The following is a 27,446-nucleotide window of genomic DNA, read 5'->3' on the forward strand; positions in this document are numbered from 1 at the left end:
TTCATGATGTGCACAGGAGGCTTTTCTTGCCATAAAACATAATTCACTGCTCTTCAGATACAATCAATATTTCACTCTACCTTTAAAAAAAATGAAGTTACCTTTTAATTCGCCTATCAAAGAAAACAGCTCTAGTATCACTACATCACCTTTCCCACGTTTGATATACAAGTCAGTGGCTCATTATTACTTGGCAGAGGAAGTCTAAAGCTGAATTAATTTGAAATGTGTTAACATTTCAGACATTTTTTCATGCACTTTGGGTTCTTTGAAGTCCAAAGCAGTTCATCTGCCCATTCAAGCATCTTTTTTTCCTGTTGTTTGTAGGATATTTTTTTCTTTTATTTTGTATTCTACACCACAGTTGTTCGTGGCAAGCTTGGGATTTAAGGTTTTATGGTTTGGTACCAAGGAGAATATCAATTAAGCAGTCCTCACTTGACTACCCAGCAGTTAAATATTGCTCACTCAATTTGCTCTTGGGGAGCTCGTTTTGTAGTTGAAAAGCAAATGGCATTGAGGATAAATCTGCCTCAGTGTAAGAGATGTAATGCATGAGTTTTCAGTAGTTTTTCTTGTCACAAGAGAAGATCTGAGAAAATCTGTTGCCAAAGTCAGTAAATGTCTAAATGGCAGAGTCTCAGCTAAGTGGGAGTGAATTATGAGCACTAAACATTTCTCTGAGGTGAATGAGCACTTCCAAACATATTTTACCTGATCTAATTGCTCTCTTTGTTGAAGGAGATGGTAAATCTTTTTTTAAGAGACCTTTTTTCCCATCTAGTTTCTAAAACTCTTCCTGCCTTGTCACTGTAAACAACCAATCTTAGTGCCCATCTTCCACATCAGCACGACAAGAAACCTTAAATACCACCAGGTATTTAAGGAGGAAGGAAATCCAGCTCTGAATGACAGGAGCTTTCTGCAGCATTCTCCCTTTAGCCCTTCCTGCAGTTACCTATATTAAACTAAATCTGGGAAGTGCTGAAGCATCACCAACTCTTTTGTACTCTTAGGAACACCTGGAACATCTCCTGCACCTCCAGTTCTTGGCTCATGTCCTTGCTGGATGCAGCATTTCTTAAGGGATGGTGTTGGTATAAAAGGACTGCCCAGTTTCCCTCTTTTATTGTTTAATTTCAGTCCAGATCATATTTATTGTGCCATTTCCAAATCCCTGGAGACAGGGTTTATGTCAGGACAATGTCCCAGTGTCACATCTTTTCATTAAAAATCCTTTCCTCAGGATTTTTCCTCCTGAGAAGCTGAAAGGCCTCAGGAACAAAATGTAAACATTGATTATCTGCTGCTGTGGAATGCAACAGGGGCATCTGGGATTGGCCCATGTTGGTTGTTTCTAATTAATGACCAATCACAGTCAGCTGGCTCGGACAGAGAGCCGAGCCACAAACCTTTGTTATCATTCCTTTCTATTCTTAGCCAGCCTTCTGATGAAATCCTTTCTTCTATTCTTTTAGTATAGTTTTAATGTAATATATATCATAAAATAATAAATCAGCCTTCTGAAACATGGAGTCAGATACTTGTCTCTTTCCCTCATCCAAGAACCCCTGTGAACACAGTCACATCCCAGGAAGGTGGTACATAAATCTGTGGCATCGTTAAACCAGCAGATTTGGGGTTTGGAAACTTCTAGATTTGAAGAGAAGATCTTCATAACAGCTTTAGAAAAAAAGGGGAAAAGTGAAGTATAGGGAAAGAATGTTGGGGAAAACGCTGAGCTGAAACAGTGACAGGTGTCATTTTAGTGCTCTGAAAAGGGGTTTAGAATATTTGGGGGGTGGGGAGAGCTGTTCTGTCCTTTTTTGTACTGTGGGATTTATATGATAAGCCTAGGATTAATGCCCTGCATGTAAAGCTGTGCAAGGTCCGCAGTGTTCAGTGCCAGCATGAGATGATTTATCCTTTCCATCCACATCCTGACCATCATGGAACTGCATGGAGAGTGAATCCCCCTGTTTCCTGCACTTCCCAGAGCTGTTTGAGTGGTTCAGGCAGCACTGAGATCACAGATATGGGTCTTTAAAAGATGTGTGTGATGATATTGGAGCTGCCACACCACATTTGCCAGGCTGCAGGGAACCCGAATCCACGTGGGATGGTTCAGAGGTGGCCCACTTATCATTCCTGCTTGAAATAAGCTCAGGATCTTAAGATTCATCAGGGACTTTAGCCAAAAAATGTGGCTGGTGAAATGCTTTTCTTAGACTGTCACAGCATGTGCTGACAGCATTTTATGTGCTATAAAATTAGAAGAGGTTTTAAAATTCCCTTTCTCCCTCCCATGGCATTTCAAACCCCCAGAGAGACAATCATTACCAGGTGATAAGAAAGCACCTTCCCACATAACAGCAGGCTTCCCAAATGAGAGATGCATTGTATTAATCAGTTTATAGCAGGGGAACAGCCTCTTCACCTCTTTTCCAGCTGCCTTCTGCAGAAGATTATTCAAAGTCTTCCTGATCTCTCAGCTTGTGCTGATCATTCCCCCTTGTGCATGGGGGAATCTCTTGAGGAGGATCATTTGTGTGGGGGCTGAGAGATGTCTTGGGAAGCTGGGCTGAAGCAGAGCACCCAGGAGCAGTGCAGACAGTCCCATCTCACCCTCAGAGAGCCAAAGGCATATCTCTGATCTGCATTTGCTGCTTGATAAGGTGCTGTGGGCATGAAAACAGCCCTTACAGAACAATATGGTCCTTCACAGTTCCCTCTCAAAATTAATCTCGTACTTCTTCACTTCCTTTTTGATATCACACTTGCAAACCAAATTTCCTGGTGTCTGTACAGCACTAGCAAACATTATATGAAATATTATTTCTCTCAGGTTTCTGATCTCACTTAGAGTTTCAATAAATGCTGTCCTGGAGGGAAGGACTGGCACATGATTCATATTCCATGTTGTATTTTGGGAAAGTCTAGAAATGCACCAATGGAAGCAACAATATAAAGTATGGGAAGAGGAGCCTGGGGGGGGTTAAGCAGTTGGTGAACTTTTAAATCCAAGTATTATCATCAGCCTAGCAATTGCTTATCTACAAACTCAGCTTTCTTCTGCTGCCCTTCTTACCACATAAAGCATCTCTGGACACTGAGTTCCCAATAGCAGTGCTGCGCTGGGTGATAATTCCATAAACTTTTTGGCACTGTTTTCAAGGATGGGAAGAGAAGGACTGAGAGGGAAGCAAAACTGGAGCTCAAAAGCCCAGTACTCCTTATTATAAGTTATTTAATGAAAATTTCCTGTTTCTTGTTGTGGCTGTGTAAGAAAGAAGATCTGAGGTAGGTGTTGCTTTTCTCCTGGCAAAAGCTGTTTTTAAACCTTATTCTTCACCCAGTAGGAAAAGGAATTTATGTGGAGGGACAGCCCAGAGAAAATATAACACTATTAGTGTCTGTAAAAGGTTTTTGAGACTTGGAATTATTGTATTTCCCTGTATCTGCAGGGACTTTACTTTCTCATCTCAAACCTAATCTTTGATGGCCTAAAGAAGCTCCACTTCTGCAATCTCCACAGTCAAAATTCATCGTCTTGATGTTGCTGACTATTTTGCTCATCCCTTAAAATTGTTTGGTTATGGAAAGGGTTGTATTCAGACACCTTAGTTTCACTTCACAGAAATTGGGAGAACTTTCCCGTTCTCATCCCCTTTTTAAACTTATATTATTGGAAGGGGAAATGTGGTTCAGCAGAATGGGCTCATATCTGCCAAGAAACATCTGGAATTTCTTATGTTCCTATATTAGGCTTTGCTATGAAAGCTGGCAGGGGCTGCTTTGGCAAGTGGTCACTGGTGTGATGTTTGCAGGGTTTTTTTGTCTTGCAGACAGTCTGTTTCTTGCCTCCCTTCTCCTGATGAATATTTAGGCTTGGGGAAGGCACAGGAGCTTCCTGGCAAGCACACAGAGCACGAGCTGACAGCAGCGGATGTTGTTTTTGTCCTGACGTCCCAAGACGTGTAAGTGTTACAGGACCTGTCTGAATCATCCTACAGGGGTTTTTAAAAGGAAAGGATTCTTAGAAAATGCTGGATGTATGATCTGGACAATGGTTTGAAGTAGGGGGAAAAAAAAACAACCCAAAACCAACTAAAAAAGAAAATCCCTGTAAGGCCAAGCAACTGTTGTGGTTCCTGTGGTGTAGGCAAACCCCCAGTGCTGACTCAGGGATAATAATCAGGTTTTGCAGATCCTCCTGGCCTTTTAGCCCAAATCATTCCCTGTGTTGTCTGTGATATTTCCTCTCACCTCTTATTTTCTGTCTCTCCTGTGTGCTGCTTTCTTCTCACAGCCTCTGCCGCTGGACCAGAGGTTTCATTGTGAATTCAAATACCAAAAGGTATTTGAACCTTACCAGGCAAATACCACATGACTGGTGCATTTTGGAACCTGCTCTCATCTCTCCTTTCCTCAGCCACCTTTCTCATTATTTTTGCAGAGTTCTGAAAGCAGGTCAGGATTATTCCCAGTGAACACTGATTCTGTGCTCCATCAGGAGACATTCCTGCAGCTGCTCTGCTTTGCATTTGTGACTGCATAAATTCCTGAATAAATTCCAGGCAGGGAAGTTCTGTGAAAATAAAATTGCTTTTCCCATTCCCACTTTGCTGAGGCAAAAACTAAAGTAGAGGGAGGCTGCACACAGTCCTTTCTTTCAAGGGGTTGTGCAAATTGTCTTCTCCAGTCATCTGTCCTAAACTCCAGCCTCCAACTCCTTTCCTCTCCCTCCTGTGCTAATCAGTGTTTCTCAGTCCCACAGTGCTTTACTACAGGTAATAAAGTACACTTACACCTCTCATTAACATTGCATCTCTCTGTGCATTCAGTAATTATGCCAGGTGACTAATTGAATTTTGAATTTCAGCTGAGAAGCAATTACCATAAAGATGAAGCATCATTACCAGGCTGTGCCCTGCCAGCCTTCCAGAAGGGGGTTAGGGAAGGAGTTTGATGGCCCTGTGCTCTCCTGGTGTGTCAGGCTCAGAAACAAATGGAGCTGCAGCCCTGGGTGATGCCTTTCCTCCTCCTGGTGCCTTGATACAACAAAGGGAGAATTAATGACCTCTTGGAGTAACCAGCAGGAAGAACATTTTCTTAGACTGCACCTTTCTGGTTTTTAGGGAGCTGTTTGGGTAGAAGTTCCCTCTCTCCATACAGGTGGAAGTGTTCTGGGCTGGGGAATCTTTGCTGGTAATTTCTGCATGATCCATACAAAGACAATTTGGAAGATAGCCTCTTCCTTAAAACAATTGCATTACCAGAGTCAAATGAAGAAAGTCTTTAAAATAAACATCAAGTAATTGTTCCACATCAAATTACAGACCCATCTAGGTCAGTGTTTTGTTTACCCCAGCACCTAAATGTAGGAGAGAAGATGCTTCTATTTGCTGTAGGTGATTAAATTCCTCCTGTTGTCAGTGTGGGGTCAGTGGAAGAGCAACTCTGCTCCATAAAGCAAATGGCCATGGATCAGCTGAATCTGATCCATGAGTTGTAATCTTGGGATCAATTAATTAGCTTAAATTTGGGGATTTAGTACAGTTGAATGGCCTAGGTTGAGTAGATACCACGGACATCATAAATAGTGCTGGATGTCTCTGTGGCACCATGGACATTGGAACCTTCACTCCACATCAGCGTCTGTGTCAGGACATCAGAGTTTAAATGTCTTAATCTTGAGCTCAACTGTAGAGAGCAATGTAAGACTAGGACAAGTAGGACCATCACAATTAAAAACCAACTATTCCCTAATTACAATACATTATAAACATTTCTTAACCTATCAACTTTTACCACACCATACTGTAAATACTTGAAAACCAATCATCTAAAACTACCCCTCATAAGTGCTACTACAATATATTTTCCATAGTTCTATTTCTCAAAGATACCTAATCTTATTTACAAAACCCTCCTTTAAAACTTATTTCTAATTCAATTTCTCTCTCAACAATATATATCCTATTCCATAACGTTTCTAAGTCAATATTTCTTATCTCAAAATTTACATACATAGTATGCAAACCTTCTGTCAAACTTTAAAAACTTTTCCATAAATCCATTTCCCACAGACTTTCCTGGGTGTTCTTGTAATTTCTAGCAATCCAAGTGTCAGTAACTTGCTAAAGTATAAGCAATGTCTGTGCATCTTCTTTTGTGTGACACCTGGCCTGTCAGGAGAGATTAATTTGAACAACTGGGTGTGGAAATAAGCCCAGCATGAATGCCAGAATTTTATTTTCAACAGGTTTTTGGAGAGTTAAACAATTTCTGATTTCTGTTCAGCTAAAAGTGAAGAGGTTTGGGTTGGGAGTTTGGTTTGACTTCTATATTTTGCTGGGCTTTTTTTTTCTTCTGTTTTTTTTTTTTTTTTCTTGTGCTGAAAACCAGGTGAAGGCAAAATATGACAACCTGAGGAATAACCTGTGCTTTGTAATCTCCCTCTTTTATCTTTCTTCTGAAAGATACATGGAGGTCTGAGCTGTAAATCTTTGTGCTCACCCCTGGGGTTGTGCTGTCTCAGGGATTTACCTGCATGTGGGATCTCAGCACCTCAGGACTGAGTTGCAGAGTGGCCGAGAACACCCTTGGGGGGCTCGGGAGTCCTGGAATGTTGCCAGAAGTGTCTGGTGGCTGGACTTTGATCCCGCACAGGAGACGACACCTGTATGAGGATGGGAAGGTTTCACTGGGTGTATGGTGAAGGGATAAGTTAATTAGAGTGTAAAACACAGGGTTTAGGATTTTGGTACAGGGGGTCTAAAGAAGTAAGATGGAGGAATTGGGGCGTGTCCTGTCCTTCTTCTTCTTCTTCTTGGCCTCCATCTTCTGTGGTGATGTTGGCACTTTGGGATTGGTTATTACTAAAAGTGCACCAGTTAATAAGGGTAGAAGGTATTGGGGAAAAATGATAAATATTGTACACGTAACTTCGGGTATAAAGATAAGTGACCGCCCGGGGGCTTGCGGAGTGTGCCCATGGCTGACTTGCTGTGCAGACCTCTGTCGGGCTGAAAGAAAATCTTTTAGATAAACAATTAATAAACACCGAGACCGAGACAAGATCAGAAGTCTCTCCTCGTCCTTTGAAGCGTCAGCTCTTCAAGGCCATCCCTGGGCCTTTCCAGGCCACCTAGACAGCCTAGACAGCACAGAAAACTTACAAGTGGCGTCCCTGAGCTATCTCCGGTCATAAATCAGCAAAGAGAAACAGAAAACTAACACCTGCAGACTGCAGAAAGCCTTGGGAGGCTGCAGGCAGGATTAACCAAGCGTTTGTGAAGTGCTGCTGAGCTTCCTCACTGGGTTTTCTCTCCCTGTCTTCTGGGTGTTCCTCAGCTGTTTCTGTAACAGCCCAGCCCTGACATTTCAGAACAAGAGCTTCCTCAATCACAAGCCACTAAATAATTTCTTAAGGAAATTAATGTTAGAATCAATGGTATAATTGAATACTAAGTCTTTTATTATTCAGTTATTAATAGGAGGGTTATCACAACAGCTATAAGCAATTTGGGATGAGGAAGGCAGCTTCCAGGATGATTCCCAAATCATCCTTCTGAGGAGTGATTGTCTTGGGAAAGGGCAGCTTTGGGAATTGCCTGTCAGTGCCCACACCTCAATCCTGAAACAATTCAAAATGAAGCTGTGAAGAAATAGAGTATTTGCTATAAAAAAAGTTGTATCTTATGGAACAGTTTTTGCTAACCCTGAAGGCATGAGGAGTGAAAGATACTGCAAGAAATTGTGTTTCCTGAGGTGAACCACGTGGGGATCAGCAAGTCAAACAGAATGTGTGGGATTTTTTGTGAGAGGCTTTACATTAGCAGGTATTTCACTGAACAAGGTTGAAAAGAGGCACTTTTCTGCCAGTTCTGCACGATTCAATCTATGGGATATTTCTAATGCCACTGTTTGCTGCCAGGAGCCCCAGCCTGGGCCAAGGAGAGTCCAAGACCAGGCTGGACAGGGCTTGGAGTACCCTGGTCTGATGGAACGTGTCCCTGCCACGGTAGGGAGTGGAACTGCATCATTTTAAAGCCTTTTCCAGCCCAGAATATTCTGTGATGCTCTGTACAAACAGAACTGAGTAGCTCAGGTGCCCTCAATCTCTGTAGGTCCAACAGAGCCTGCCTTGGGCTAGAAACCCACAGAATGTTTTCCTAAACTCTGAAGGAGCCTGGAGCACTTCTAAATTTCTGCAAGGTTCTGTTCCTGCCTTTGCTTTTGACCTGTTCTGTGACCTGGGTGAGCCACTTGAGCTCTTCAGCTGATGGGAAATCAATGCAGCAAGTGAGCATAATTAGGCTGCTCGAGGTTCTTGCAAACCTTTTTAGGATTTATTGGCAAAGGAAAACAACAGAAACCTCATCAACATTTCTAATGGGCTTGAAAGCTTGAGGACACATAGAGCTGAGCCAGACAGAGCTGAGTTTAGAAATATTTTTCTAGGGGAACATTTCTTGCCTAAATTATGATTTATCTGCCTTCCAAGACTCTCCTATAAGTGCATCATATTTCTGTACAAATTCAAAAAAACCCAGCTGTGACATCCAGAGAAAACCTCTTGGCTTTCAAGCTGATGTTGGCTGATGTACAATGAGCATCAGTTGGATAACTGTTCTTTCCTCTCCTTATTTTTGTCAGAATATCCCTCATTCACAAATAAAAAATGTGGAGAGAGATTATTTTTATTTTTTCCAGTCTCCTGGATGCCACAGTTCTATGCTGCTGTCACTTACAATTTCTAGAAATAGTAAGCAATTGTCCTGATGCTTTGTGAATCCTACCTGGCTCGAGTTGTCACTGCAACAATCAGAAAAAAAAATAAAGCACCAAAGAGGGAGTGTGGCACATGAATAAATAATTTATAGCCCCATGATTCAGCCCCTATTTTTAGAAGCTTGCTATTTTTCTGAGACTTTGAACAGGGGCTAAGAATAACCTATACATGAAGTGATGTGTGCCTTATGCAACACAGGTTTTTTTCTGTCTCATTTGATCAGACTCCTGTGAAATCTGGGCAGCCAAGCTGAGGAATTTGTATCATGCAGTTCCTGCTGGATTTACTGGGGATCATGGTGGATAAGTACCCAAGAGAAAAAATTTTTTGCCTAATACCAAGCAAAATGTCTTGAACATTAAATGAATACAAATTGTTTGGAGGAGACACTGGGAGATTCTTGCAATGTTCCAGTGATTAGAACTCCTTGGAAAGTAGGAATCCCTTAAACTGGGTTTGAATTCCTCATGAAATCCAACATTGGAAGAGACAAGAGTTGAGCTCCATGTTGTGAGCAACTCCTAGGCTACAACATTGGGCACTAGGATATTTTGGGCATTTTTTCTGTCCCAAAACTGTGCATTTCAAAATCCATTTATTCAGCTCAGAAGATGGCGTCCAGCTTTAATCGTGGCACTGAGAAAAATCAGAGTTTCTCCACTGTTTCTTCTGATTTTACAGACCAGCATATCACAGAAACTATTTTAATTTATATCTAAGGGGAAATCTCACTTACTTGGGCTTCTTTTCCATTGGAAAACTTGGGATAAACACCTTCATGTTGGGGGCACCATGGGCTGCTGGGCTGTGCCCTGAAGCCAGAGCAGGAAGGGATTGGTGAGATGTGAACAAGACTGGCTGCAAACTGATATTCTAAAATTATAAATTTGAACTCCACCTGTGGCAAATATGCAGAACTAACCTAGCCTGAAAAGGATGGCAAATTGCTCAGCTAGGTCAGAGGCAAAAACAGTTTAATAGTTGTCTTAAAAAGTGAGGAAAAAATGTAGATATAGGAATATCAATGAAAAAGAATCACAGTGGAGAGATTTACCAGACTGTCTGTGATGGTTTTACAAAATAATTACTGAAAAATCCTGAGTCTGTGCCACAGTCACCCCTAACCCCACCTCCCAAAACCCTCTGTGTTCTAGGGAGTGTGTTCAGGGGGATTCTGGTTTTCTGATGGATGGACCCTTCATTTCAGCTCAGCTGACACCTAACAAGGATCAGCAAGCTGCCAAAGCAGCCACGTGCCCTCAGCTCAGGGATTAACAGGCTGTCTTATTTATTTATTCATTTTTCTGTTTATTCCCTTCACTCCAGTAGCTGATGAACTTGGCTCAAGATTCCGTGGCCAGTCTGTAGAATCCAGGAGATGAAAGGCACAAATTGCCAGATGAAAGGCACAAATTGCCAGATGAAAGGCACAAATAGCCATATAAGAGGCATCAATAGCCAGATTTCCATTTTATTAATAACTGGAAATGTAAACCTTGCCAGAAATTCATCTACATGAAACATGGCAAGACAAGTAAAATCTCTTTCAAAACCAGCTTAGTTCCAGTTGTCAGGGGCAAGGTCCATGATGGCAGTGCCTGCATGCAGTGTCTGGAATTGTCTTTCACTCACAAATGGCTGGGGGGAGGTGGTGAATTTCCTGCTGAGAGTGGCATCCATTTACCTTCACCCAGTGCTCCTGTCTCCTGTTTGTGTCGTGCTTTTAATGGACTTTTACTGACTAAACACCAGCCTGCCACCAGGCCAATCCATACATATTGAGTTACCACTACCTGAAAGGCTTTGTGCTCTTCAATAGCGTCAATAAAAAAAGAAAAATACAAAAATACAAAATACCACTCATCAAACACTTCCCTTTGCATACCCCACTCGGAAATGCAACATCATCTGCAGTTAGAAATGAAATTAAGGGCTAGGAATGCAACATCATCTGCAGTTTGAAATGAAATTAAAGGCTAGGTTTTACCTCATAAACGGGTGTTTTAAAGCTGTTCCAGAGGATAGTTCTATGCAGGTAATCACAGAACCACAGGATTGCTGAGATGCACCTGCAGCCAGTTGCCCAGAGCATGTCTTAAAAGGGTTTTAAGTATCTTCAAAAAGGGAGATTTCAAGACCTCCCTAGGCCTGTTCCGGTGTTCTGTCACCCTCACAGCAAAAATATGTCAGTGGATTCTAAGGAGGGGACAGATCACAGCTGGGATGACAAATACTGGATTTTTCTGCTCCATTTTCTGTTTAGACACACACTGAGGGCTCTTCAGAGGAGTCTCTGGCAGTGTTATCAATAAAGTGTAGTAAATCAGAGTAGAATTCATTTTACATGAGTTCAGATGTCTAAAAGGCACATTTCTGTTTGGGATAAAGGTCCTTGAGCTGATTTGTGAAAAACTCCTCTCATCCAATGCGAGTTTTCCCAGAATTAATCTGGTAATGGTGGTGCTGAGTCACAGGGATGCTGAGGAGAGTTATGGGAAAACTGGAAACAGAGTTTGGATGTCTCCCCCCTTTATCAAACACCAGTGTATGAGGAAACCTTCAAATGGGTAAATAAAAGTCCGTGAGTTTCTCTCATGTTCTTCCATGTCAGATGAAAATCACTTTCCATTGTTATTGATGTATGGGCTCAATTCTGGGTTGATCAGCTTTTTCTTTTATTCTTTTTATTGAAACAATAAATATGCTGGAGTTCCTTAAAAGTCCCATTTGCCCTGCAAACAGACAGATTTGTGATTATCACAGTCTGCTTTTTTTGATAAATGCAATGTTTCTATTTATAAGTATTTTGATAAATACAATGCTTCTATTTTCTATATAAGACTTTATTAAATGTGGTAAGAGTTTTTCTTTATTTGACTTTTTGTAGTATGTATTGTGAATCTGTTAAAATTGTGGTGGTTATCTGGAAATCTGTTAAAATCCATAGTTATAAGGTACCAGATCATAATTGTAGAAAGTATTCTTTAATAGTTGTTTGAAGTATGGAGAGTTTAAGTTACTCTCTTTTATTGTTTGTTTTAAGTTTTTTATTATGTTGTGTGTCAGTGGTATTTTTGGGATTTGTTTTTTGTCTGTTACAAAATAGCAGACAATAAAATACTATAAAGCTCTCAACTTACAAAACTGTAATATAAATAAGAAATAATAAACATCTAAATCTAATCTAAACACAAAATATAATGTCAAAGACTTCAACCCCAAGCTTAACAGAAACAAAAAAAAAAAAACCACAAACCCAACAATGGAACACTAATTTTCTTTTTATTCGAGGAACTTTTGCTCTCCACCTTGAATTTCTCACTTGCTCTTAAATGGTTCTACTCCACTAAGAATGAAGTTCAGGCTCTCTGTAGTGTGGGTGTGTGTGTATAAATACATAAAAGTGAGACATTCCTGTGGGTGTTAGGTTGTTTATCTGGATATATTCTGTGAAGAGCCATAAAATAATAGACTGAGCTGGAGTCGGGGAGAGTTGGGTATCCCAGCTGTGTTCCTGCCAAGGCTTTGCTGTAGCCGTGCTCAGGTTTTTTTACCTACCTTTTTGGTGGTGTGGAATGAGGTTTTCCAGGGGTGGAGACCCCTTTTACATCACCTCAGAGTCCAGGAGAGCTGTGAATGTTGCTGCTGCTGTTGTGTGCTATCACCATCATATTTTCAGGAAAAATCCCTTTGCCAGGATTTCTTCTCCTGGGAAGCTGTGAAGCCTCAGAGAAGAATGAAAACAATATTATCTGATTGCTTCTCCCTTGTTTTGCTGCTTTGGAATGTGGTCTGGAGGTTGTTTATCCAACAGGTGATTGTTTGATTGGTTCCATGTGAATTGTTTTGACTTAATGACCAATCACAGCCGGCTGTGTCAGGACTCTGGAAGCAGTCATGAGTTTCCATGATCATTCTTTGTAACCTTCTATCTGTGTCCTTTCTCCATTATTTAGTATAGTGAATAGAATAGAATAGAATAGAATAGAATAGAATAGAATAGAATAGAATAGAATAGAATAGAATAGAATAGAAGCCTTCTAAGAACATGGAGTCAGATTCTAAATTCCTCCTTTGTCCTGGGGACCCCAAAAACACCACAGTGTGTCTGGGCTCTGCCTGCTGCCCTTGGCTTTCCTGCTGGAGTATGACTCTGATCAGCACCCCTGAGTCAGCCCTTGGGGAAATGGGATGATGCATTTGCAGCCTGGAGGGGCTGAAATCCATTCTGTGCAAGCTGGAAGCCCTGAGCACTCCTGGATATTCCTTTCTGTCCAAGAAGTTCCCTTTTACCTCCCTGCCTGTCTCCTGCACTGGTGATTAAGCAGAAGAAACCAAGAGCCACAAATCTACAACAAAAGGAAATAAAAATTCTTAAAGTGGAAGAAGAGACAACAAACTGAGGCCCAGGAGTGAATATTGGATGATGTGTCAAGAGCTCTGTGCACAAAGGCTGAGTGCTGCCTGTGCCATCCTGACTCATCTACTGCTCATTATTCATTTGCACGAACATTCATTCTCCTTGTCCAGTTGTGTTACTAAATAACAATATATTATTGTGTCATGCAATAACAATATATTATTGTGTCATACAATAACAATATTTTATTATATAATAAACAAGTTCAAGTGCACACAGAGCACAAATAACCCCATGTTATAACCACCAAATCTCTGTTTGGATTATTCCTTCCTGAGAATAAAGTCAGGAAGGAAGGGGAAATTCTAAGAGAAAGTATGCTGAGTTCTTTGGTATGTCATTTGTCTTGGAAAATGAGATTTTACACAATTGTTTTTCAACTAGGGAAAAAATAGTGCTAATAGCTACATTTCTTTATTATTAGCTCTTGTTGCCCTAGAAAGATCATTTAAGTGTTATTTTCTTCTTGGGTGATCATTGTTTGTTTCTACAGTGGAGCTCTCCATTATGATTCTTCCTTTTTTTTTTTTTTTTTCCTTTTTTTTTTTCTTTTTTGTGACAATCATTAAGAAAAACTGAACTTAATCCAGTGTCTTTCTGCACACTGCATGAGCAAGAGCTGATCCCTCCAGGTGCCTCCAGTGTAGGTCTTACCTCACCCAATAAATGAGATGTTTCTCCTTTAAAGCACTGGCCAAAAGAGCTTTAAAAAAGAGAGAGGGAGGGAGGGAAAAAGAGAAAGAGAAAAGGAGAGGGAGAAAGGAACATAGGGAGGGAAGAAAGGAGAAGGGAAAGGAAAAGGGAACAGGAAAAGGAAAGGAGAAAAGGAAGGAGGAGAAAGGAAAGGAGAAAAGGAAAAGCAAAGAGGAGAAAGGAAAGGAGAAAAGGAAAAGGGAACAGGAAAGAGGAGGAAGGAAAAGGGAAAAGGAAAGAGGAGAAAGGAAAGGAGAAAAGGAAAGGAAAAAGAAGAAAACCTTTACTGTGGGGTATAAATTAGCAATGGCACCTGGTGTTGAGAAATGACTGATACTGGAGGAGATCCTGGACAAGAGAAATTCAGAGTTTGATTTTCCCCCTGCTGTCCATGCCCTCACCCTGTGGGAGATGTGCTGTGACAGCTCAGAGAGCTGCACTGATGTGGGTTGTGCATCCCCAGTGCCTCTCAGGATGTGGATTGTGTTTGTGGGATACAACCAGGGAAAATGAAGAGTCAGAATGAGTAAAACAAGGGTTTGAATGAATAAAATAATGGTTTATATGAGCAGTACTCTGGAAGTGGGACTCAGCATCCGACTAAGCATCAGCTCATCTGGGGAGTCAGGAGTTTGCTACAGAGGCTCAAAGTCAGCAACAATTCTGCACAGGGAGCTTCAGCACTGGCCAAAGGAGGGGACAAATGCAAGGGCTTTTAGGGATGTAGATCAGATCCTACCACCTGAACCCCACTCAGACTGTTCTGTTTAGTTTGGCCTCATCACTCCAAAAAGCAACAGCGGAAAAGTGCAACTGGACACCAGCAATATGAAATTCAGTGATCTGTGTGGGTACAGTGTCACCTGGAGCATCTGCAGGGGCTGTTGACTTCCCTTCTCAGTAAGAAAAAGGACCTTTTCAAAAGTCTTTTTTTACCTTTTTCAAAAGCACCTTTTCAAAAGTCTCTTGACCTTTTTCAAAGGCTGGTGTCAGCAGCACATTTAGGACCATTTGATTTTCCTGCACTAAATGACTGTGGCAAAGGCCCAAAAAGAAACTGGGTAAAGGGCAGCAACAACATCGTGAGGAGTCCATCAGGAAGTTGCCTGTATTGGTCCTTTGGGGATCTTTCTGGATTTCCTGTTTTATTTTAATTCTCTTGTTTCTAAGAAACAGTTCAAAATAAGAATGGAAAAAACCAAGAGCCTCTTGCTTGGAATTGGATGTGCCTTTGAGGAGTGCAGGAAGGTTTGTACAGGAAAAACGCAGTTTTCTCTTGGAATTCCTTGGGATGAAGAGAGTGCTTGCCAGAAATTGAACTCCCCTCTTTACCCCACTATTGCCACATGGAGTTCCCAGAGCCCTGCAGGGTGATGTTGAATTTGGACATTAAATCTCTGCTTTGGTAATTTGTGATTTCTACTTAGAGTCTGTGAGAACTGGCACCTTGGGACAACACCAGTTTCAGTTGCAGTGTTTTCATACCTTTGCTGTCTACTGAATTAATATTCTGTGAAAAAAAACTATTAATAAATACCTTTAAATACTCGTGGTCTGTAGATGTGTTTGTTATTTATTTCTCCTCTTCTGAGTGGGTTGCTCCAGTCATCACAGAGGTGGGATAAGTTGATTTGCCTTGTAAATAATCTGTTCTGTCAGTCTTGTCTTGAACCTGTGAAATGTCTAAGCTGTTCTAAGTCCAGCACAGAGTGTTCATCTCTCTTTTATTTTGGTCTGTACCAGGAAATGCCTACAGAGAATGCCTGGGCAATGGGACATGGGCTTCCAAGATAAACTACTCTCAGTGCGAGCCTATTCTGGATGACAAGGTCTGTATTTTTCCCTTCATTCTTCTCAATGAGATTTCTCAGCATAAATGGATGCAAAACTAAACTTAAGGTTAACGTGCTAATTTGGGACCTCTGAGAGAGATTCCATTTCTGTCTCTGCAACAAAACCTCCCCGTGAATTGAGGCAAATCACTTATCCTCTCTCCATATCCCCTGCTCACATGTTTTTTTTTAAAAGGATGCTTTATCTCACTCTGTCCCTGATGATGTGTGTTTATGCAGATTTTTCCTAGCTTTGTTCAGAGCCTACAGCTGCTACAGTAAATGTTAGCAATAAGAACAATAAGACCTAAAGCCTCTTTGGCACTAAAAAATAAGTTCAACCAGCTGATTCCACCCTATATCTGCCCATTCTGAGGTCTCATCAACAACTGACCTTTACAGATCTCAATGTCATTTCTCCTTAAGCAAATATGTAAAGGGGCAGCAACAGAAAAAATACCTAAAAAGTAGACTCAGGACCCAGCTGTCTTTAAGAAATTGAACCAGTCTTGCATGATATAAGAATTATCAGATTTAAATTAGCATATGGGATTAAGTTCCTTCAGAAGGGCTGTGAGGAATTATGCAAAGCCCTTTTCTTTTCACATGTCTCAGATGCATCATAGACATTCACCCTCACACAGTTTAAGCCTTCAAGCCCTTCATACTCTTCCTCTTCCTCCTGTGTTGAGTGCTGTGGTGGGACACAAATCCACAAAGGCTTTGAGTTCTCTCTGCCAGGAGTGGCTTTTCCCTCTGGGAGCCAGGGTGGAGCCCAGCAGCTCAGGCTGGTTTGTTTTGGAGACTAGATGGAGCTAAAGAACAAGGCAGGGATTTATTCGGAGGCCCCCATGGATGCACCTTGAGCAGCACCAGAGCCCAGCCAGGGCTGCACCCAAGATGAACCAAAATGGCCCCAAAATGCACGAGCGCTCCCGGGGTCTCTCCCTGGGATCAGCTCTGCTCCATTTGCACCTTGCAGTTCATTGTCCCATTCCAGCTTTAGCCCAGGCAGTCCCACCCTGCTTGTTTTTCTCTCTCCAGCCCACGGGGTTTGTGCTCCTGGGCTGAGATTTGGATCATTTGTCCTTGGTGCCCAGCTGGAGCAGGAATTGTTTTGTCTCCCTGCTCTGTGCACAGAGCTCACCATGCCCTGATATGAAACGAAGACTATAAAAGCTGAGGCATCATTGGGGATTCATTCAACTCATTGTGTCCTTATAGTTGTGCCATGCCAAGGACAGAGAAGAGGAAGATGGGACCCTACATTTAGTTCTCAGGGGCTCTCTGTGCTGGTGCTGCACCCCACAGAGCCAGGATGTGCTTTGGCTGTGGTGCAGCATCCATCCTGTAAGGTCCAGTGTGGTCAGTCTGGGTTTTCTCCAGTGAATCACAAATAACAACACACCAGCTGCTGAGGAGGAACCTGTTCCTATCCTCTGGCTAATTTAATCCCCCTCCTTTTTCTAGAGGCTTCTAGGAATAAGGTAAAGTTGTGCCAGTACCTGGCTGCCACCCAGGGGGACACTCAAGGTGTTCTAGCATGGTGGAGAGGCTCCCAAGGCAATTTGGGCCAACATAAGCTGGGACCACCCCAGTGCAGATCCTCATTCCCATTTAAAATGAAAAGCTAACTTGCTGCTGGGCCATTTTTTGGATGAATCAGGTCCCTAAAGCATCTCAGTGCATTGTTGCAGGAGTGCTGGGGCCAGCACAAGCTGGGGCACTGGAGGGACAGACTGACCATGTCCTAAAAGTGAGCAAGAGAGGGGATGTGGAGCAGGCAGGGCTGATTTGGAGAATGGGGAGCAGAGCTGGGCCAAGATTTGATATCTCTGGTGGGGTTTAGGTGGTACAGGAAACCTGAGCTGGGAGCTGCAGCCACTCAGGAAAAGGCTGCTGCATTTTAATAACACTCATTATGTGTTTGCATGGCTCCCAACAGTGGCTGTCTGTGCACAGGCAAACACAGAGGGGTTTTATTTGAAAAGGCTGGAGAAGTGTTGTGACTAGAGGACAAGATTATTCCCTTTTCTCTGTTTTTGCTTTTAAAAATTTTGCAGCTATGGTGATAGCTTAAAACTCCTTAAATAGCATGTTTCTTAAACAGATGAAAGTGCAGATGTTCCCCCACCCTTGCTTACAGAGGCTTAAAAACTCATTTATTAGATCTTTAAAGATTTGTGACAAGCTTTGCAAATATTAATATTTGTGAATATTTTTGAAATCTCTCATAATGCTCAGTGTTACAGATGAACACTTTGTGATCTCAAAAAAAATTATAGAAAAAAGGAACAATCCCCACAGATTTGCTCCATTTTGATTAAAGGTGAGATTCAGGCACACAAGTGGGTCTATTGTTGTTTTCTGAGTTTAGCAGATGCTTAACATCATCTGGGGGGGGGGGGGTAATGCCCTGTGACTTGTACTTATTTTTAATCCAAAAAAACAACACTGCTTTTAAGCTTGACCACTCACAGGCAGAGTGCTGAAGAATCACATGATTTTATTTCAGTGATTGATAACAGGGGACAGGAACAGGACTTTTCAACATCAATCCCATGCTTTATGACAGAGTTTTGGTAATATACGAGTAGAAATTTTATGGTTTTTCCAGCTGTGGGTCACTCTTAGGGGCCATCAGTTCGGTAACACCCATTCACTGGGTTTATTAATGCATCCTTGCTCTGCTCGTGGTTGGGACCTGTGGCAGCAGCTGCTAAAACTCTGCTCTGGTGAGTGATTTGCTGCTAGACTCCCACTGTGAGATCTAGTTCCTTAAATGTAGTTGTGTGGTGTAGTTTAAAATGTCCCTTGGAATGCCTGTGTCCTTCATGTCCAGAGAAGGGAACGGAGCTGGGGAAGGGTCTGGAGCACCAGGAGGGGCTGAGGGAGCTGGGAAGGGGCTCAGCCAGGAGAAAAGGGGGATCAGAGGGGCCCTTGTGGCTCTGCACAGCTCCTGACAGGAGGGGACAGCCGGGGGGATCAGGCTCTGCTCCCAGGGAACAGGGACAGGAGGAGAGGGAACAGCCTCAGGTTGTGTCAGGGGAGGTTTAGACTGGGTATTAGTGAAAATTTCTGCCCTGAAAGGGTTTTCAGACATTGGAACAGCCTGCCAAGGACAGTGGTGGAGTCACTATCCCTGAAAGTATTCAAACTTGTGGATGTGGCAGCTGGGGACAGGGTTTAGTGATGAACAGGGTGGTGCTGAGGGAATGGTGGAAGTCAATGATCTTAGAGGTCTTTTCCAACCTTAAAAATTCTGATTCAGCCATGGAGGTCCCACCAGGACCAGCTGGGAATCACAGGAGTCCTCAGTGCACCTCAGGGGACACAAGGTGCCTGTGTGTGCACAGCTGCCCCTAACCCTTGCCTTGGGGACACCCAAGTGCTGGTGTCCTCCTGTCAGACTGACCTCACCCTCTGAACAAATAGCTGGCTCCTCCTCCAGGCACAGGAACAAGATATAGAAATAATTTTGGTCCATCTGGCTGTTTGGTGGCACAAATGGAAAGATCCTCCTCAGCCTACAAGCTCCTGTGTTGGAAGGGCCTTCACTGCACACAAATCTCTGCTCTTCTTAGAAGAAAAGTGAGCGTCTCAGGCAGCACAAAAAACATCTTAGCCTCCAAAAAGAGCTATAAATCAGGGACTTTGGTGTTGTGGTCTGTGGCAGCTGTATGTGAATTTGCTTCTGCTGATGCTTTGAGATGGCTTCAAGCTGAGTAGCTGAGTTAGCACCACGCTGGGCTCAGGCTAATGTATCCTGCATGGGAGCACGGTCACTTCAGCCACAGCAGCTCCAGCTGGCTCAGAACGGGAAAGCAGTGAGCTCAGAGTCATCTGGCATGACAAAGACGCTTCCCAGTTGCTTCTGAAAGTCTTTGGAGAGGTGTCCTTAAGCTGTGCTGGTGCTGAGATCATCCTGGCACCGGGAGGAAATTGGAAGTGACTGAGTGGCAGTGGCTGGGCAGCCTCCCAGGGAGACGTGAGCTGTAAACGCTGGCAGGACCTGTCAGTGAGTTCTGTTAGAGGAGGCAAGATCCTTGTCAGATGGTCTGAGAGTGCTCTTATTAGCTGGTTATTGATTCAAATCACTCACTGAATTGTTCAGGGCAGGTTAAGCAGTCCCATTGCAGCTGAAGCAAGGGGAAAAGTGCCCTAGGCAGAATGAGTCTGTCATTAGCCTGGAGGGGAGCCCAGCAGCCCTAAGATGTGCAAAGCCAGTGCAGGTAAAGACATTGTGCTGTCATTCCTCACTTTAGAAGCTCTGGAGACACCTCTGCCAGGCTTTGGAAGCTGTGGAGACACCTCTGCCCTGCCTGGTGTAAAATGATTGTCATGTCTATTGTCATGGAATGGGATTGCAGTGGTGTGACCTGCTGTGGCCAGGGGGTAAAAGCATCCCTAGATTCCCCATCTCTGAATTCCCCATCCCTGGATTCCCCATCCATGGATTCCCCATCCATGCATTCCCCATCTCTGGATTCCCCATCTCTGGATTCCCCATCCATGCATTCCCCATCTCTGGATTCCCCATCCCTGGATTCCCCATCCATGGATTCCCCATCTCTGGATTCCTCATCCATGGATTCCTGATCCGTGGAAGTGTTCCAGATCAGATTGGATCAGGTCAGGGGTTCTGAACAACCTGTTCTAGTAGCTGGCACTCCTGACATGGCAGGAATCATCATTAAGGTCCCTTCTGACCCAAACCTTTCCAGGATTCTATTATCTCCTTCTCTAGCTCATTTCTAATTTCTAGCTCATTTCTAGCAACCCTCCTCCTAACCATGAATAGAATTTAAATCTTTGTTTTAGTGAAGTGAATCTTCCCTGAAACAGAAGGAAATTAGGTAACAGGAGAAGGTTGTTGACATTTTAAATGTATTGGTGTCCAAGAGGGCGAGCCAGAAAAGAGCTGTGCAAGTGTTTGACGTGAGCTGAGCTTTGGGGAACAAACATGATTTTCTGGGCACGTGCTTTTCAGCCCTGAAGACGTTGCCTCCCATTCCAGCAGAGATGCAGATTGCATGTAGGCTGGTGGAAAGTGATCTTGCCACCCTGTCAGTTTAGTTTTCCCTAGGCACCAAGGCAGTTCTTGTTTCTGTGATGTTTGAATTTGCCTTCAGGAAACCTTGTTAGCATCAGAAGCAGAAAATACGAAAGTCGTGCCTGTTTTTCCTTCAGCATCAGTGCATCAAACAGGAGTTTCGTACGTTTATTTTTCCAATTAATTTTCTCATGTTTTGAACCACACCTTCTTAAAACTTGAGTGAAATTGAGTGAAGTTGAAATAATGTTCAGGAGCCAAAGGAAGGTCAGACTTATAGAGCAGGAACCTCGTGCTGGAAAAACACAAGGTTTGCCATCTTCCAGGAGATTTCTAGCCCTAAATGAGCAATTCTGAAAGCAGTTCTTAGTCAGATGGGTTTGGGATTTGATAGTGGTGCGAGAAGCAGTGGATTCAATGATCCTTTGGGATCCCTTGGGATGTTCTGTGATCCTCTGGCTCTGTCAATTAAGCAGGAGAGTCAGTGAGCCCTGCAGTTTGCCAGGGCATTGTTAAATAAAACAGCATTGCACAGGTAGGCACAGCAGGTCAAGTGAGTTTCCTTTCCCTTCAGGTGTCCCCTCGACTGAATGATGAATAAAACACACTATGGAATTTGAATTCTGCAGCTTTGTTTTGTTGCTTTTTTTCTTTTCACCTGCAGGCGATTCAGAAAATGGGCCCGTGGATGGGGAAGTTTATTTTAGGGGATTTTATAAAAGACTTTAAAAATACTCTGCGTGGTTGAGTTGTGTCCAGAAACAGCACATTACTCTGTGAGCTGAAGATGCAGGCAGGTTTCAGCACAAAAATGATTCCAAGAGAGCTCCCTGGCTCTCTGGCAAAGTGCTGGGAGATGCTTATCTTCACAGAACAATGGAACAGATGAGCTACAGCTGCTGGTTGTACTTTCAGCCAAACATTCATTCACTGACAAATTCCTTTCACTGGAGTAAAATGTTAAGGGAAATTGTTAGGGAAAAAAATGAAAAAAAAAAAAAAATCAACCAATTTAATTTTTTTAAATTATACCATTTGTAGGATTTTGCTTTCATGTTTTTATCACCAGAGGAAATGTAGGTGGTTTGGTTTTTAAGAGCCTTGTTCTTCTGAAGGAGGGCAGCATCCCAATGTGGGGAAAGATCTGCTTAACTTGAAAATAAATAAATGTCAAAACTAATAATAAATATATTTTTCAGGGACATTTAGTCTTCCAGTAGCAAACCTCTTTTCAGCCATCTTCAGTATTTATCTAAATAGCGTCATTCTACTTCTCCCTAGCCAGGCAAAGAGGAGATGCCTCTCCTTTCTCCAAAGCCAACAGCAGCCCACCAATAAAGATGTCTCTGCAAGGCCAAATTTTGATCACTAAATCCCTAAATTCACTGATTTAGATGGAAGCACTTCTGTACTTAATTTTTTGTTTACAAGATCAAGAACTTGCCAACAATCTCCCCCACATGCAAGGAAATAGAAACTAATAGAGAAAATTTCACTACATATTTGGGTTGCTGCTAAAAACAACAGGATCCCTGGTTTACCAGAACTGAAGGGACACCAATGGGTTCCAGTTTTTATTCTGCTTTGGTTTGAAGGATAAAGATCACAGCCTGCAAGGAATGTCCCTCAGAGGAAAACCTGCCTGTGTGGGAAGGGCTTGTTATTTATTCTTGCTGACATTTTTGTGTGAAAACCAAGCCATTTGAGTAGGAAAATGGCATAACCTGGCTCATTAAGACTGTGCTGTTTCCTAAGAAAATAATGTTTAATAATTTCTGAAATTCTGAGACGTGTCTTTAGGATCGTTGCCTAAAATGACAAAGATTTGAATCAAATAAATCTGAGGAAATGGGAAAAAAATAAAAAAGGGGAAAGTGGAGACAAGATAATTTGTGTTGCTTATATTTGTAAGAAGCTGTGGACAAATCCCAAACTGAAATGACACCAAGCCTGTGTGCCTGGACAATATATTTGCCTTACACAGAGGCATCAGCCCTGGTACTATTATATCATTATAAAGTTGAGAAAAATAAAAGTAATGACTGTTTTCTGAAGTGCTGAACTGTTCCTGGATGGCAGTGCTTGGAGACTGATGCTGATTTAATGCTGTTATCTCTTTACCTCCAGAGGAAGTATGCGCTCCATTACAAGATTGCTCTCATCATAAACTACCTGGGCCACTGTATTTCAGTGGGGGCCCTCATAGTTGCCTTTATGCTTTTCTTGTGCTTGAGGTGAGTAATGTGTTTGCATGTTTCTAACTCAATTTTGTGACACTTTCTGGGTTGTTCCAGCCCTCTTCTGACTCTGTCCAGGTCATGGATGGTCCTGAAAGTGGTCATGGCTTTTATATTCCTGAGCAGATCTGTGTGGTTTTGCTGACTGATGTGCTGGATGAGCTGCTCCTGAGCATAGGAGCTGAAGCCTGTTTGGGTCAGGGAAAGAACTGAACATGATTTATTGATGCAGCAAAAAAAATTCAGTGAGCACAGTGTTCTTCATTAGGGGAGACCAAGATCTGAGTGTGTCAGGTTCCAAGTTTTGAGGGCTAGTTTTGTTTTCTCACAAGGCAGAACATGGTAACTGAAACCTGGATCTAAACCAAAGGAGACAGAACGAAATCTTTCTATTTTGCTTTGGGTTAATTTTTGGTCTTTCCTTCATTAAAGGGCTTAGAAGTTTTCTTAATAAAAAGAGGAACATCATTAGTGGAGCTTAATCCCCAGCAGTGCTGATGAAATGATGAATGCAAAAATCAAGGAGGCTGCATAGAAACCCTTCCCTGATCTGGTCCAGGGTGCAGAAGGGAGTTTGGGAAATGGAGATGTCAGAGAAAGCAGAGTTAGGGCTGCAGTCAAGAGAAAGGACAGGAGGAAAGGCAGACTGGTGGAAAACAAATAGATGTGGATCAGTCATCACATGTATCTCCACTGCCTGAATCACAGGATATATTTTCATAGGAGTGGCCTGATGGGTTAATTCTATTTTATTTCTTGGATTCCATGCCTGGCATTTCTGTATCATTTGTGCTGTGTTGTCCAGGAGAGTTCAACCTCAAAACCAGCTCCACTGAGTGCTGTGCAATGATAATCCTTAAGAAAAACCTTCTGTTCTAATAGCAGAGGATAAACTGTGGGTGGAGGACATCCTCCCCCTGGCCAGGAGTACAGCAGCATTATTGGCAGTGATCTCAGTGCAAGAATTACTGTTTCCCTGGAGCAGAGCATCCCCAAAGTCTTTGCTAAGTCTTCTGAACATCCCTAACAAGGCCTTTTCTAATAACAATAGGCATCTTCTCTCACTCCAGCATCTATAAACAGAATAATCTATGCTAATGGAAACAAAAAAAGCACCTTAAAACATTAAATGGGAACTTTTATGATGCATCAGTTTAAACTTCCATTACGAGCCCTCTACAGTGCATATAAAGCTAATTCCCACAGTGCTTGGAGACCTGAATTAATTTGCGCTGAATAAAGAATGCAAATTATTCATTGCAGAAGCTATATTCCCTGCTTTCCTGCTCAGCCTTTTATAAATGCTTGAGTAAATAACACAAAACACAATTAGGTAGGATGATATAAATGTTATCCAGCTTCAAACACAGAGGTGGCTCACCTGCATTCTTCTGAATTGTTCTTCGGTTATTTAAACTTAAGGTTTAAATTCTGCACTCAGCTTCAACATTAGAAACAACAACTGAGTAGTAGCAATTAAGAATTTCCTGTACATGCTATGAATTAAGATAGTCCATCTCTTCAAATTCACATTGCAAAACATGTCCCGTGTGCAGCCAGAGTTAACCAGCATGAGATTCCTCAGGGTCTTTCAATATATATCAATTTTCTAAAGTTCTAGAGATGTTCCAGGGAAGGCAATTCATGTTTCATTACAGATTGTCCCCACCCAAATTTTGGGCTATGGACATCTTTGTCAAATTTACCTCTATAAAGAGCCCCAAGAACAAATCTGTTTTGATAATCAATTTCTATTATTTGAGGCTTTTTTTAATGCTCTTTTATTTTGGATGGAAGAAGATATGATGGAATTGGGTGAAAGGAGAGAATTTAGGTAATTCCTGGCCAAAAAAAATACAATCTGATAATTCCTCATCTTGACCTAAAGTAGAAATCTGCCAGTTCTTTATTCCTGCCCTACTCCATCCTTCTACCTCGCTCCATGAGTGCCTGCTGAGAGTGAAAATAGAGGAAGATTCAAGGAGGGTGAATCTTCATTGAGGTCCTCAATAGAGGACTCCCCAGGAAGATTCAAGTTTTACATCTGCTCCCAATTTTTGTGCTTCTTCCCCAGTGTTGCAGTGTGAGCCTATTTCGGAGCACACCTGCTCTGTTGGAGCAGAACTGTGGCGAGACTTTAGGATCTCCCTTTTAGGAGCAGGTGAAATATTTGGCTGGCGTGGCAAAAGGTGTTGCTGTTTTGAATCCAATAAAGGATTTGTTCGGCTGGTCAGGAGGGTGTTCTGCTTTTGGAAATGAGCTTCACCATCACTGGTGCTGCCCCAGCCCAGTGGGGCTTAGTCCTCACTTGTGCTGAACTGAGAAAGGGGAACAAACTGGATCTCAACCCTATTTTTCCAAATTTATCCTGTCCCCTTGTACCCAGCCTCATTCTTCCTCCATTCCTTAAGCAACTTCATCCTTTGTTCCCAGCCCACCCTCCGTTTAGCAGATGAGCCCTGCTGCCCTAAACACTGAGCAGTCACAGTGTTTCAAGGGTCAGGAATCTCAGGTGTAGCGGCAGGTGATGCCATTTGTGTCCCCAACACAGCTGGGAGGGGGTGAGAGCTCAGCCAGGGCCCCCTTTTCCTGTGAGCACCCATTTCAGCCTTGTTTTCTCCAATTCTGTCACATCTGAACCTGTGCAATGACAACCAAGCCAGTAAACATTTCATTTAGCACCTAAATAATAAAAAGTGAAGGAGAGGCCTTGATTGTTGCTGGCACAGTGGCTGAATGCCAGTGAGTCACTGTGGCAGCAAGTCAATATCACTTTCTCAAGGTCTAAATGTTGGTGCTCTTAAAATTGTGAGAGCTGTTCTGTCTGTACCATGTAAAACCAAACAAACTCACCAACAGAAAAGAATTCAGCAAGAAGGAGAAACAATGGATTTGTGCACAAAGTGTGCTGCAGAAGTGGATTGATCTCCAATACAGGCCTTGGGGAGATTTGCTCAGGGTACTTCATTTGGCATTGTTGAATGGATCTGCACTGCTGGGATTCTCAGTCTGTTTGTTCTCATTAATAGTCAAGGTTTGCTCCCTCCCTCCCTCCACTGACTCAGCCTCATCATCCCACAGAATCACAATCTCACACTGCTGAAGCAGAAATTTTCCATAGGAGGAATTCTGCTATCAGTAATAACAATCAAGCTGAAGAAAAAAAAAAATAATAAAAGTTCCAAAGGATCAAAAAACTTGTTTTGAATCCCATTTTCCATTGCTGTTGTTGATAATGCAGAAACCAAAATTGCTTTGTCCTGGATTTTCCCTTGTCAGTGTGCTGTTGGAGCATCCTCTGAGGTAGAATAAGAGTCCTTTGTAAAACTCCTGACTTGTTATTGAACAGTGGCAGTGGCCAGCAGTGACCTGAGTGGATTCCATCAGAAGAAGTTTTATTTTATTCCATCAGAAGAAGTGCAGTGCTTATCAGAGAAGAAGTAGGGGAAGAAAGGTATTTGTTCTGGGAAGAATCCACGTCCCTGCTGAGTTTTGAATCCAATAAAGGACAGTGCTGACAGGAACACAGGCTGGAGATTTAAAATTATATGTCCTTGCTGGATAAAGGCAGCTCTAAAAACAACCAAACCCAAAAACATTGTCATAACATCTTCTGTCACTGCTATGGTGGCAGTGAAAGCAAACTGAGGTTTTGAGGGAAATTCTGCTTTATTGTAGCCCTTAAATTAAGCTCTTTCTATTTCCCAGTAAAGCATCTGATATGTTTTTTTCTCACAGGCCTGAGGCAGTGTCCCCATTCTTTTTTATGATTACACACAGATTTCGTAAATCCCACATATTATTTCTTCCCAAAAGACTGCAACTTTTTTTTTCTTCAAACAATGTAATCACTTCTTTTTTTATTTTCTTCCCCTCAACCATCTCCTATCTACTTTCCTTTATCCTCTCCTCTTCCAAGCTCCTTTGAATTATCCTGTTACTCTTCAGTCTGCTGCAGGCTTGGCAGGATTGCAGCTGCAGCCCTCTGTTTGTAAGAATGGAAGAGTTTGATGAAATAATTTGTAGAAACCTGTCAGGAGAAATGCAGAGCATCAATAGAGAGCAGGTTTCATAGAGCAGAGTGAAGTGACACCTCTCAGAACCTGCAGGATATCTCAGTGGAGAGGAGATGTGCACAATTAGTTCTGGTTTGCCTTTAAAAGGATGAGGTTTCTGATGTGATTAAAGCAGAGCTGGCTCCACATCTAAAGCACAATCTTTTCTTCTTGTGGAGCAAGAGGAAGGAGCAAGCCTCAGGTGAGGATATCACTTAACAGAGCTCATGTCAGTGCTCCATGTCCCCCCTCACCTCCTGCCTTCCCACCCAGCCCAGCTCAGTCTGTCCATCTGCAACTTCATTCATGATTCAACAAATGCAATTTTAAACTTCCCCATGAATCCTGGGCTGGGGGCA

At 42.5% G+C, this 27,446-nt stretch overlaps 1 protein-coding gene across 2 annotated transcripts in view; it reads left to right on the forward strand.

Annotated features, from left to right (window-relative positions):
• Positions 1–27,446, forward strand: part of CRHR2 (corticotropin releasing hormone receptor 2) — a 151,614-nt gene that overhangs the window by 69,097 nt on the left and 55,071 nt on the right. For both annotated transcript variants that reach the window (XM_059473246.1, XM_059473256.1), the window contains 2 exons: positions 15,654–15,739; positions 22,923–23,029. In XM_059473246.1, coding sequence (XP_059329229.1) covers positions 15,654–15,739; positions 22,923–23,029 — 193 coding nt within the window. The remainder of the gene's footprint in view (positions 1–15,653; positions 15,740–22,922; positions 23,030–27,446) is intronic.

The sequence above is a fragment of the Ammospiza nelsoni genome, chromosome 1 (genome assembly GCF_027579445.1).
Source record: "Ammospiza nelsoni isolate bAmmNel1 chromosome 1, bAmmNel1.pri, whole genome shotgun sequence".
In the NCBI taxonomy this organism is placed as follows: domain Eukaryota; kingdom Metazoa; phylum Chordata; class Aves; order Passeriformes; family Passerellidae; genus Ammospiza; species Ammospiza nelsoni.